The sequence below is a fragment of the Octopus bimaculoides genome, chromosome 22 (genome assembly GCF_046866305.1).
Source record: "Octopus bimaculoides isolate indiv1 chromosome 22, ASM4686630v1, whole genome shotgun sequence".
NCBI lineage: Eukaryota > Metazoa > Mollusca > Cephalopoda > Octopoda > Octopodidae > Octopus > Octopus bimaculoides.
In genome coordinates, this window is record NC_142949.1 from 2211776 (window position 1) to 2226736 (window position 14961).

The 14961-nt window shown below is 36.7% G+C and overlaps 2 protein-coding genes across 3 annotated transcripts in view; one reads left to right on the plus strand and one right to left on the minus strand.

Moving 5' to 3' along the window:
* LOC106880045 (transcription elongation factor, mitochondrial) overlaps positions 1-14961 on the minus strand; it is a 128147-nt gene that overhangs the window by 26856 nt on the left and 86330 nt on the right. The window lies entirely within an intron of this gene.
* The window catches only part of LOC106881174 (myoglobin-like), a 28363-nt gene that overhangs the window by 6550 nt on the left and 6852 nt on the right, over positions 1-14961 (plus strand). For both annotated transcript variants that reach the window (XM_089339551.1, XM_089339552.1), the window contains 8 exons: positions 176-190; positions 999-1098; positions 2894-3011; positions 5849-5900; positions 6652-6721; positions 7515-7590; positions 8210-8308; positions 9337-9433. In XM_089339551.1, coding sequence (XP_089195677.1) covers positions 176-190; positions 999-1098; positions 2894-3011; positions 5849-5900; positions 6652-6721; positions 7515-7590; positions 8210-8308; positions 9337-9433 — 627 coding nt within the window. The remainder of the gene's footprint in view (positions 1-175; positions 191-998; positions 1099-2893; positions 3012-5848; positions 5901-6651; positions 6722-7514; positions 7591-8209; positions 8309-9336; positions 9434-14961) is intronic.

Sequence of the window (14961 nt, forward strand, 5' to 3'; positions counted from 1 at the left end):
CTTGTGCCTTTAGCAGAAAAGCTTATATTTCTGTACATGTCAGATTAGTGTAGTTTCGTAAAGCTGTTTCGTTTCTTACATCCATTTAAAAAATATTTTTGATATATTTTAAAATCTGTTTTTTTTTTTTTGCGTAGTATTTTATATTGTTTTTATGATATTTCTTACACTTCAGGCCCCTGGAGTTAGAGTGAGTATGTTTTATAAATATATTCTAAACTAACAACTAATTTGTTCTGGAGAATAATATCAATTTGTGTGAAATCCCTATTATTAAGTTTTTCACACAAAACTGACCTGAAAGAGAAATTAATTATTTTATCGTCATAATTATTTGTTAGAGCATAACAATTTAATTAGAAATAATTACCTGATATTAAACTAACAGTCATACAAAGATCTTTTTTTTTCATTTTATGTGCGTGTGTGTGTGTTGGGGTGAATTATTGTGTGTGTGCTGTTTTTAAATGTATGCATGTGTGTTATGTGTAATTATGCATCTATCTATCTATCTATCTATCTATCTATCTATCTATCTATCTATCTAGAGACGCAATGACCCAGTGGTTAGGGCTGCGGACTCGCGGTCGTAGGATCGCGGTTTCGATTCCCAGACTGGGCGCTGTGAGTGTTTATTGAGCGAAAACACCTAAAGTTCTACGAGACTCCGGCAGGGGGTGGTGGTGAACCCTGCTGTATTCTTTCACCACAGCTTTCTCTTACTCTTTGTTCCTGTTTCTGTTGTACCTGTAATTCAAAGGGTCAGCCTTGTCACACTCTGTGTCACGCTGAATCTCCCCGAGAACTACATTAAGGATACATGTGTCTGTGGAATGCTCAGCCAGTTGCACGTTAATTTCACCAGCTGGCTGTTCCGTTGATCGGATCATAAGGAACCCTCGTCGTCGTAACCGACGGAGTGCCAACAACACTCTGTCTGTCTGTCTGTCTGTACGTCTATCTATATAAAGCCCAAATATAACTTCTATTTTAACCAGTAACCTCCGATGTCTTTACAATGTGACTGAAGGTGAAAATGCCGAATGGTTTCTTACAGTCACAATACAAATTGAATTTGAATTCGCAGCAGCAATCCAGGTTAAGTATCAGCCAACATTTTAATGCTGTTTTCAGTTTAGGATTCGTTATTTGCATATCGTAAGTTTTCTTTTATCTGTTACACGTTTCAAGCATTGGACTGCAACCACGCTGGGTTACAAAGCTAGTGGGGCCAAGGCCTTGAAATTATAATCCAGGTCGCCCAACAAGACTTAGAAATCATTCTAGACCTGATAAAACATCCAGATGGCACAGCTCTCCGAGTCATGGTGGAAGGACGAATGTTAAGACGCTACAAACGTGGGCAAAAGGGCTACATCAGAAGCTCCTGCCCACAAGACCTCGCAGCAATAGGTCACTCTCAACTAAATGAACTTCCACAGCACCAGAAATAAAGAAATAAGAATCGTTAGGACATAGGGCGAAATGCTTAGCGGTATTTCGTCTGTCTTTACGTTCTGAGTTCAAATTCCGCCGCGGTCGACTTTACCTTTCATCCTTTCTAGGGTCAACACAATAAGTACCAGTTGAGCACTAGGGTCGATGTAGTCGACTAGTCCTCTCCCTCACCGAAATTTCAGGCCTTGTGCATATAGCAGAAAGGAATATTTTATGAATTATAAGGCGGTAAGCTGGCAGAATCGTTAGTACACTGGGCAAAATGCCTAGCGGTATTTTGTCTTCACGTTCTAAGTTCAAATTCCACCGTGATCAATTTTACCTTCCATTTTTTCGAGGTCGATAAAATGAGTACAAGTTAAACACTTGGATCGATGTAATTGACTTAACTCCAACGAACTTGCTTGCCTTGTGCCAAAATTTGAAACTAATATTAAAAAAATTTTAAGGTTGTAAGTTGGCAGAGTCGTTAGCATCCCGGGCAAAATGCTTATTGGCATTTTGTTCATCTCTTCGTTCTGAGTTCAAATTCTACCGGGGTCGACTTTGGCTTTTACTATTTCAGGGTCGATAACATAAGTACCGATTCGGTTGAACACTGGAATCGATGTAATCGACTTATCCTCTCCCCGTAATTTCTGGCCTTGTGTCAAAATTGTAAATCAATATTTAGAATTTTTGTTTCATCTTTGAAGATGAATGGAAAAAGCGGTGCAAGAACACACTCGAAAACTAAAAGTTACAGTTGCAGTTCTAAGTTAAAGCATTTCCACTTCTAACTTTGTCATAAAGTTTTGCATTGTTGGAAAGATTAATCGATTAAATCAATCCCAGTATTTGATTGGTAATTATTTTATCGACCAAAGAAAAGTGGAAAACAAGGTCGGCTTCGTCTTCAATTGAATTTCCCAATGATGTTTCCAATCTACAACTATATCACTTGTACTATACTGATTTCAAACATGGGTGAAGTCCTCAAATTTGATGGTTGGATTATAGCTGCTCATTTCGACTTCTATTCTTATTTGGCACTTTTTTTATCGACCCTAGAAGGATGAAAGAAAAGCCGACAGCAGCAGGAATTAAACTCAGAACATAGAGGTAACTCAAGTAAATACCGAAAAGGATCTTTGTCCGGTAACTCTATCAATTCTTCCAGTCCATCACCTCATCGTTTATACCATATTGCCATCTTAACTTTCGTTTAAATCTCGTCTAGATCTCGTCTAGATCTCATCTCCACTATTAGCTTCTGATCTGATGATAAAATTTACCTGGCAAACAGCCATACCCCTGTGATAAACATAATGCGCTTGTCATAAACGCAATACTTTTAGTACTGTTTTATATTTTCATAAAATATCTAGAATAAATATTTTTATTATTTTACGACTTAAAGTAAAAGTTTTACTGATGATTATTTACTTTTCTTTAGTCTATTTTGGAAGCTATCCAAGCTGTCTCTGATTCTGACACACCAAAACTCAATCGTTGCTTGCGTGAGATTAACGACGTTATATTAAATATGTTGAAAGTGTTTCGCAGAATGCACGGTATGTACAAATAATGATTTCGTTCGATATTTTGAGGAACATAGGCTTCTTACATAAAACAGATCTGTTGTTGTTGTTGCTGTTATTTAGGCTCGTGCTCCTCTGTGATAGATTTAGTCTGGCGCCTTTTGTAAATCAGTCACTCCATTGTGAAGGAATCCTGGAGAGACGATTGGAAAGAAGGCTCTCCCGGTGACGTGGGCTTGGTTGGAGATCCCACTGGACGACTGTGTGAATTCCTCTGTCAAACTAGAAAGCAATGGATATAGGCAAACAGGCTAAAGCACATACATACATATACACTTACACGACGGTTTCCACAAGTTTCTGTCTACCGAATTCATTCACAAAACATTTAGGGCAATACAAAGTAGAGTAGAGATTTACATAAACTTATTTAAACAATAAAATTAACAACAAAAACAATAAGATTAACAAGAAAATTATAGCCAAATCGCCCAAAGGATGAGTCTATCCAGGATTAACCAAAGAACCCATCAGATTCTTGATCATCCGATATTACAGGAAGGCGCCTCTCTCCATGCAGCTGACACAAGCATGGATCTGTCTCTCCTGGTGGCGAGTTGCAGGTCCACCGACTTTTCTTGGTTAATATTTGTTCCTGTAACATCGTACTCTACTCCTTCAGAATAATGCTGATCACCTCCATGTGTTTAATGTCTGGCGCTATTAGAGGCATGTGGAGGCGCAATGGCCCAGTGGTTAGGGCAGCGGACTCGCGGTCGTAGGATCGCGGTTTCGATTCCCAGAGCGGGCTTTGTGAGTATTTATTGAGAGAAAACACCTAAAGTTCCACGAGGCTCCGACAGGGGATGGTGGCGAACCCTGCTGTACTCTTCCACCACAACTTTTTCTCACTCTTACTTCCTGTTTCTGTTGTGCCTGTAATTCAAAGGGTCAGCCTTGTCAAACTGTGTCACGCTGAATCTCCCCCGAGAACTACGTGAAAGGTAAACGTGTCTGTGGAGTGGTCAGCCACTTGCACGTTAACTTCACGAGCAGGCTGTTCCGTTAATCGGATCAACTGGAACCCTCGATGTCGTAACCGACGGAGTGCCAACCACCATTACAGGCATGTCTGCATATGCCGACACACCTTTCCCACGTCTTAGTTGATGCAGGATGTCATTCGAAACCTTTAATTTCCGTGATAGGGGCTTGAGCACTTGCATATAAAGAAAGGGTAGCAGCAGGAAGCTTTCACTGATCGAACGTATGAGCGTGAGCGATTTCGACAAGTGGCCCATATACTCCGACGATCGAGTAGATGCCACTGATTTGTAGAATTACGTTGAACAGCTACAATCGCATTTATGGTGGATCTGGCTATCAGCAGACACCATTATGAATATTATCCACCACCTTCAGTAAGAGCAGGCATTTTCCTCTTCTCGCTGGCTATGGCAAAAGGGCTATATGTAGAGCGACCCAACTTTTGAAGATGGAACCTAAACCAGCTGCCAAGTATTCACGGTCACTCTTATCGAAAGCTAGTAAATGATCCAAAGTGACCAGGGTGTCGCCTTGATCATTTTCTTTACTCACCTTTTGTATGTTGTATCGCTTGAGGTGTAGGTTGTTGTGCATAGATCTGTATGGCGCATATCTATGTGTTACCCATCAAAATATCGATGACAAATGCTAACCTATCGGCTAACACCTTAGTCAATAATGTTGGTGCCTGTCTTTGACAAGGGGTTCAACGTTCATATCTGCGTTTAGATGAGTTACGGACCTAAAGATACCAAAATTATCCCCACCCCTTGTTCGGGTCTTTTATCACTTTTAACATCACATCTCGTTCTGCAGGACTAAGGATTTTCCCGTTCTGCTGCCAGTTGTAGTGGACATCTGTCGAGAGTCCACCGAAAAAGAATGGTATATGAAGATTAAGCTTGCTGGGGGAAGAACATCCATGCCATGGTAGATCATTGAGACAGGCAGTAAAGTCCACCCTCATTTGCGACCTGCCACCTACGCCAATATGTTCGGCTAAACTCTTCAGGGCAGTGGCTCCAGCATGGCAGCATTCCAAAGAGTGAAACAAATAAAAGAGAAAGAGGGGGAAAAACAGAGAAAGCGAGTGTGAGAGAGAAGGAGAGAGAGACAGAGAGAGTGAGAAAGAGAGAGAGAGAGAAAGAGAGAGAGAAAGAGAGGAAGAGAGAGAGAGAGGAAGAGAGAGAGACAGAGACAGAGACACGGAGAGACAGAGACAGAGAGATGGACACAAGAATGAAGACATCAAAAAATAAGAAATAAAAAGCATTTACAGACAGGGGAAGTAATTCTTTAATCGAGGGAGAGAACTCTGTTGTAACTCTAAAAAGCCACTACAGGAATTACTTCCCTTAACAAATTCAAATCTCTTAACATTCACTTGTTTTAGTCTTTTACACTACGGCCATGCTGGGGCACCGCCTTGAAGAATTTTACTCGAACACGTCAACTCCAGTATTTATTCTTTTTTAAAGTTTGGTACTTATTCTATCGGTTTCTCTTGTCGAACCGCTAGTTAGGAGTACGTAAACACACCAACAGCGGTTGTCGAGCAGTGGCAGTGGACACACACACACACACACACACACACACACACACACACACGACGGGCTTCTTTCAGTTTCCGTCCACCAAATCACCTCACAAGGCTTTGTTCGTCCCAAGGCTATTGTAGAAGACACCTGCCCACAGTACCACGCTGTGGGACTGAACTCGGTACCATGTGGTTGGGATGCAAAATTTTTAACACATAGTCGAATCTGCGCCTTATATTTTAAAAATACTTTTCTTAATGATTTTTTTTAAAAATTCGATTTCAGAAAAATTAACAGCTGAAGTATTTTTCAAAAAAATGCGGCCTTTTTTAAACGGGTAAGGAATTGTACAATCTTTTTAAACTTCCTTGCACTCGTTCTATCTATCTATCTATTTATCTGAATACATACACAACATATATATATATATATATATATATATATATATTTTTTTTTCTCCGTATTTTCTTTCTCCGTGTTTTTCTCCTTGTCTCCGTATTCTTTCTGTTGAAGAGCGTAGCTCGAAACGTTAAAGACTTTCCGTATTCCCGAGCGTCATACTAATACATCCTTTTGTTGTTTACACCACCTGTCCTCGTCTGTTGTTGTTTTTTTCGTACATTCTCCCATATATATATATATATATATATATATATATATATATATATATATATATATATATATATTTGTGTATATCGATATATATATTTGTGTATATCGATATATTCTACATATGTACGTGTGTATGCATGTTTGTTCATAGTAGTTTGTCTCCACTGTTTGACGACGAGGATTCAGCTATTCTATCAACTAAAAATCATTTGCCCTTGAGCAACCAGTAAGAGGTTTAATATTTTACAAGCAATCCCTACCAACGCACACATGCATTCTCAACGCTATTTTCATGCATAACTGCTGTGATACAGCCGTGTGATAAAAACTCTATGGTTCCAATTAGAAGGAACAATCCATTTGGCCATACTGTGCCCACACACAAACACATATGTTCGTATGTAAAAATAAATGTAAAAATGTCAAGTCCCAACGCCTAAAGCCTATGTCTCATTTTCTATTTCTTACAAGAATAGATGGGGTACGGAAGGAAATTCCCTACCAGAAGGATTGATATACGAGGGAATAGATGATAAACCAAAGAAGGTAACTTATTAATTCTATAATGTGTAGAATATTGTGGAGTAGAACATGGGAAGGACAGGAAGAGCCAGAATTGGAGAAACAGTGATTAAGACAAATATATGTGCTTATGTATGAGTATAAGAGAATGTATATGAATGCATGTTATACATACATACATGGAAACACACACACATACACATACACACATATTATAATGGGGGTGGCCGGTTTATGGGGTTACCCTGGGTTTCCCGTTCATGAGGGGTTTGGCCTTACGGTGTATCGTCAGACTCCATAAAAATATTTATATTATAAAAATATTTAGTATACCTCATAGTATATTGTGTTTGCATAACGATGTACCACGTACCTACAAGTCTTTAATGTTTACATACGAACCTCAGGAATGTGTCTAATATGTAAATTGGTATGTCCAATAACTTACCACCGATGTGTGCGGTGGCTATATAAGCAATGTGTTCGGAGGCACACATTGTAGGTTAGATGAGTGCTGAAGAAGCGGCAACAACCCCCGAAATATGGCATATACACTCATCACCCACTTATGTCTTCGATCACATTGTCTGTTTACATCCGACGTCTCGATACGAAACGTTGTAGCAAGAATCAGTGCTGGCTCTACGTTCTAAGACGTTTAGTACACGACATAGTATATTGTGTTTGCATAACGAAGTACCACGTATCTACATTTCTTTAATATTTAAAATGTTTCCTTATAAAGCCTACAGTAGTCAATGAATTTAATATAAGTTATTTTTAAAATACAACTTCTTTCTTTTGTCTCGTCTAAAAGTTAGTTGGCGGTAGTGCGGCTCAGAGTTCCATTCTGCAGACATTGGACGCTTTCTTGGAAATAAAACATAACAAAGGCAAGGAAATTAATATAAATTTCTATTTTTACTTAATAACACACATACACACACACTCTCTGTTTTCCCCTCCTCTCTCTCTTACTCTGTCTCTTCTCCCTCCCACTCTCACTCACACATACACGTACGATTACAAAGACAAGCACCTATACGTATACATATGCATATACACTTATACAAATATATACAGATATATATACGTTCATTCATTAATGCATGTATACATTCATTAACCTTTTGGTATTCAAATCGGCCACATCAGGTCCCAAAACAACTTACACAGACACATGCATACTTACAAAACAATTTACATCGACACATACATAAATACACATACATATTTGCACGCACATATACATACATTGTTCACAAATGTAATGTAATCTAAAATATAAAATAAGATAAATCGTACCTATTGAAACAATTGTATTAAACTGTGGGAAAGTAAACGTTATCAATATTTTGGGCATAGGCTCTTTTTCAAAACAAAGTTGAGAGAAACTAAGCGAGGGAGCAGAAATGTATTGTTTCAGTGCTCCTACCAGTTTGTTGTTTCAAAGTGTTTTGGACGGGATAATGTTAGATTTCCACTATTTCTTTGTCTTTTATTTCTGTACAGACAAACAGATGTTTTTAGACGAGATGAAAGGATATATGCCAAAGCCTCATCGAGATTTCATTGACGCAATAAAAAAATCACCAAAGGTTCGAAACTACGGTAAGACATTTTGTATAGTTTGATCTAATCACGTGGTTTACGTCAGAAGAGAAATAACAAGGATTGATCTGCTATCCTCTTCGTAAATCAATAGAGCTCTTGACATAATGTATCGACTTTAACTCCTGCTGAGATCAATTTTGCTTTCATTTTAATCGGGGTTAGGTGGGGAGAATAAAATAAAGTACCAGTCATCTACTGGGGTAAGTATATTAATAGGTTATTTCATTATTTCTTATTAGACGGCGAGTGGGCAAAATAGCCACGGCGGCGGACAAATTTCTTAGTGACATTTCTTCCGGCTTTTCGTTTCGAGTTCAAATGCGGCCGACGTCATCCTTACCTTTTATCCTTTTGCAGTGGATAACATACGAGTCCCTTTTGGTATACGACCTTTTAAGTATAAGAACCTCATCACTAATCTGCATTCAACTGCCTCTAAATATCTCGTTCTTGGTCTACTCCTATATCTCCTACCAGTTGGTTTTGACTAGAAGAATCCATCTAACGATTCTTTTCCGAGCCATTCTCATCACCTTTCCGTAGTACCGGAGCTGTGTCCTCTCAATGCGAAGTGATGGGTTGTCTTAGAGAGACTATGTGATCTCTCTCAGTTACATCTTATTTGTTCATAAGACGTGATTTCAGATCTGGTCTCTGCATTTCTTTGTCTTTCTCATAAGATCACACATTCTCGAATAATTTCGCAGACCCTCGCAATTCCTTTTTCCGTGATCTTTGGACCCCGCCTAATTTATGGCCTCATAACACTTCTTTATTTATCGATGACTGTTTACCAATTCTGATTTCACTTCAAAGACCGCAGTCTAATGACTGAAATGTGTAAAAAGTAATAAAGTTTAAAAAATGATTTTTCGCGTTACGTCGTGTTTCAAGTTAACTCGCATGACTCGGAACCAGTGACCGGCATAAGTTGGGGATATGCCTGGATGTGGTCTGTGCGGCAGTTGTACAAAGAAACAAGATATTTGTATTGAATAATTTACAGTCTCTGTCTACATTTCCAGTACTTCAAAGCAACCAACAAGCACTTATAGAGAACTACAACACATGCGTACAAAATATAGAGAAGTTTCGTTCATATCACATGACAATTGTTACCAAGTAAGTGAAAATAACTACTTATGTAATACATATTAATTAATTAATTAAATTCTTAATCGATTTAATTCATTTTTATGTGATACCTCATTGGTGAACAATGGTTAAAAGGAAGGGGTCAAATGGAAGATAAAATGAAGGGGTAGTTTTTGTTATTCGGTGCGACGTTCATTCGTTCCGAGGCCACCAGTTGTTCGCCAATGTACATGAACTAATACCCGTATACATATATACATACATACATACATACATACATACATACATACATACATACATACATACATACATACATGCATACATATATATATATATATATATATATATATATATATATATATATATATATATATATATATATATATATACATATAGATAGATATATACATAAGTGATATATATACATACACCCCCCCACATATATATGTATATATATGGATGCATATACATATATGTATATACACATGTACTATATACCCATACACACCTACCTACCTACCTACCTACCTACCTACCTACCTACCTACCTACCTACCTACCTACCTACCTACTCACCTACCCACCTACCTGCCTACCTACCCACCTACCTGCCAACCAATATACATATCTCCCTGCCTCTGCCTGTCTTCTGTATGTCTATACATATGTCTCTGCTTCCATAACATAAAGCCGACGTAAATTTTAAATCTTTTAAAAAATTTACAAATTATAATAATACATTTTTTGATTGATGACAATGAAATAAATGCATCAAGCTTCCAAAGGCTCTTTTCATCTTAATACTTTCTTACACAGAACTAAATGTATAAAAATTTCAAATTTCAAATTTCAAATTGCACAAAGACCTTACAATAACCTTTTATAATGACTTTAAAATATACAAACCTACATACATAAACACACACACACACGTGCGCGCACCGCACACATGCTCACACATATACATATGCATATTCACACACATACGCACATATACATTCAAATGTATGTGTGCACGTGTGTTTATATATATGTAAGTATATATATACATATACACACACACACATATGTCTATCTATAACTTTATAGATACATATATATTTTTATTTTTCCAAATAGGCATACACATTATCTATCTATCTATCTATCTATCTATCTATCTATCTATACAGATTTGCGTGTATATATATACATATATATACATATATATACATATATATACATATATATACATATATATACATATATATACATATATATATATATATATATATATATATATATATATATATATATATATATATATATATATATATATATATATATATATATATATATATATATACATTTATATATATATATTTATATATATATATTATAGATGTTCATGATGCGCGCGGTAATCTACATGGCTATATGCAAAAACGTGAAGTCGCAACTATGATTACAGAAATGAAGTGTACAACAACAACAACAACAACAACAACAACAACAATGCGTTTAAGTATCAATAATTAGAACAATAATATAAATAATGTTATTCGGAATGATAAATGATAATGTTTTGTATTATCATAAGAAAGATAATTTCCTTATTTGCAAAAAACGTGACGGATGAGGTAGAACACAGAAATATATTCATTTCACTGTTTTGTTCTACATGCGCACATACCTGAAAGCATGAATCCGCACAAAGACACACGCACTAACACACACACACACACACACATGATAATATCAAATAGTGGGAATGAGTGCTCAGCATCTCATCTGGTGGGTATTCTCTACTTGTAGATTTAGAATGTTACCAATGGTTTCATGTGGAAAAAATTCGCAATGCTTCAGACGTTCCACTTAAGAGTATTAACAATCTCAAACTTCCATTAGTGTATGTATTGTTTTATTAACTAATTATTATAAGATAGGATACTTCGAGCTTTGTGGCATGATAAGGTAATCATCAGACCTGTAGGTCTTTATTTAACACAGAACTTATAATCGAGCATACGAGCTTGAAGAGTGACATATCAAGGAATAATCTGAAGTTAGTATTATTCTCTCTCTCTCTCTCTCTCTCTCTCTCTCTCTCTCTCTCTCTCTCACTGTATATATATATATATATATATATATATATATATATATATATATATATATATATATGTATGGGAGAATTTACGAAAAAAACAACAGACGAAGACAGGTGGTGTAAACAACAAATGGATGTATTAGTTTAACGCTCGGGAATAGAGAAAGTCTTTGACGTTTCGAGCTACGCTCTTCAACTGAAAGGAACACAGAAAGAAATAAGGAGAAAAAACAAGGAGTAAAAAATATAAATGTAGTGGTCAGCGATCTATCATATATATATATATATATATATATATATATATATATATATATATATATATATATATATATATATATATATATATATATATATATATATATATATATATATATATATATATATATGCTTCAGAAATGTAACTGCACGTGGGCCGTTGACGATTTTTTTCTCCTCCATTGGACTTTTCCCTTTCTTCTTTTCGACGAACCGTGCAGTGCCGTGTATTCTTGAGCAAAACACTTTATTTCACGTTGCTCCAGACGACGCAATTATAAATGAGTTTCAGCAACAACTGGGAAATTTACCCTCCAACGGACCGAGACCCTTTCAGAGATGAGTGTTTGTAATCTGAGTTACTTATTTACCATATATATATATACATACACATACAAACATGTATACACGCATACACACACACACACACACACACACACACACACACACACACACACACACACACACACACACACACACACACACACACACACATATATATATATATATACACAGAAACACACTCATACACAGAGGAACGTATGAGCATGTATGTGCATTTGTGTGTGCGTGTGTCGATATAGTTGTATGTTTGAAATCGCATAGTTCCACCCTCCCCCTCTCTCTTTCTCTACATATCTGTCTATCTCTGCCAGTTATTATCTAGGTATGTTTGTAAAGAAGTTTGCCTGCCTCATAAGCTGTATGTATGTATGTATGTATGTATGTATGTATGTATGTATGTATGTATGTATGAATTTAAATATGTATGTGTGTATATATGTATGTATGTATGTATGTATGTGTGTGTGTATGTATGTATGTATGTATGTATGTATGAATGAATGAATGGAAGTATCTATGAACGAATTTATGTATATATGTATGTAAATATGTATATGTGTATATATGTATGTGTGTATAAATGTACGTATTTACGCATGTACGTACGTATGTATGCATGTATGTATGTATGTGTGTATGAATGAATGTAAGTATGTATGAATGTATGTATGTATATATGTATATAAATATGTGTGTATATATGTATGTGTGTATATATATATATACGTACGTATGTATCTATGTATGCATGTAAGTATGTATGTATGAATGAATGTATGTATATGTATATATGTATGTAAATATGTATATGTGTATCTAAGTACGTATTTTCGTACGTACGTATGTATGTATGTATGAATGAATGTAAGCATGTATGTATATATGCATTTAAATATGTATGTGTGCATATATGGATGTATGTATATATGTATGTGTGTATATATGTACGTACGTACGTATTTTTGTATGTACGTATGTATGTATGTATGTATGTAAATATGTGTGTGTGTGTATATATATATATGGATGTATGTATATATGTATGTAAATATGTATGCATGTATGTATATATGTATGTATGTGTCTGCTTGCCTGTCTGCTTGTCAGTCTGTCGGTCTGTCTGTCGGGCTGTCTGTATAGGATTGCTATTGCCGCGGTCACGCACATTACTATGTCATTCTCTCTAGACCGACTTTCTCATCTCTATCCACTTTGTGAAATTCTGAAAGGTCACGCGACGTCTGTCGGTGGCGGTGGTGGTCGGGTAGGCGGCATGGTGGATTTTGGCCGGGTATTGAGGTGCTGAGGATGGCGGTGGTGACAACTCTCATGGTTATTGTCTTGAAGTTGATGGTGATCATAATGATGACGGTAGTGATGATGGTGATGGTGGCGGTGATGATGATGATGATGATGATGAGTGCATTGATGTTGATGATGATGATGATGATAACAGTAGTGGTAGTGATAATGATGATGATGGTGACGACGACGATGATGATATTGTTGATGACGATGATGATGATGATGATGATGATGATGACGACGACGATGATGATATTGTTGATGACGGTGATGATGATGATGATGATGATGATGATGTTAATGATGTTGATTATGATGATGATGACGACGACGACGATGATGATGATGATGAGTGCATTGATGATGTTGATGATGATGATAATGATGATGATGATGATGATGATGTTAATGATGATGATGATGATGATGATGATGATGATGATGTTAATGATGATGGTGATGGTTGTGGCGGTGTTGATGTTGATGATGATGATGACGACAACGATGCTGGTATTGTTGATGACGATGATGATGATGATGCTGGTGGTGGTTGGTGTTTATGGTGGTAGAGGTGGTGTAGTGACTCTGGTAGAACGAATTTAGTGGGGGCGGTCGCTGGGGTTGTAGTGTGTGTGTGTGTGTGGGGGGCATTTTTAATGGAAATAGCGGGGGTTAGTTTTGGTGCTGGTGGTGGTGGTGGGGACGCTGGGTGTTTTGGCGCAGGTGATCGTTCTGTTGATCATGGGGATAGCGTTCAAGTCTATTGTTGCTGTTGACGACGACGACGACGACGATGATGATGATGATTATGATGATGATAGAGTTGGTGCTGGTGGTATTCCAGGAAAAATCAGTGTTCCATCATTACCAGCATTACTACTACTACTACTACTACTACTACTACTACTACTACTACTACTACTACTACTACTACTATCACCTCCACCACCACTCCCGAATTCGGACAAATACACAGAAAACAACGTACAACGGTCATAGTAAACATGCATCGTAAAAAGAGCCAATGAGAATGTATACACAATATAGACCCTCATTTAGTTAAAATAATGAAAACAGTCCATTGAACTTGGCTTGACGAGTTGCAGCCAGTTTATCTAACGTAGAAGATGTAAAGTTTTGCTGTCACTTACTCTTTTCTCTTCTTTCAACTTAACGTCTGAAGAAGGGTTTTATCCGAAACGTCGGATTTTTCACCACTCTCTCTTACGGCAAGCTCATTATACTCTTTTTATCGATCTTACTAACTAATGCAAGTCTTGCCGACGCAGACTAACACCACCCTCTTTGGAGTCTTTTGATCACTCTGACCATACATTCATATACACATACATACATACTCACATACATACACATATATATGTATGTATGCATATATATATATATATATATATATATATATATATATATATATATATATATATATATATATATATATATATATATAAATATATATATTAAGGCGGTGAGCTGGCAGAATCGTTAGCACGCTGGACGGAATGCTTAGCGATATTTCGCCCGTCGCTAATTTCTGAGTCAAAAATTC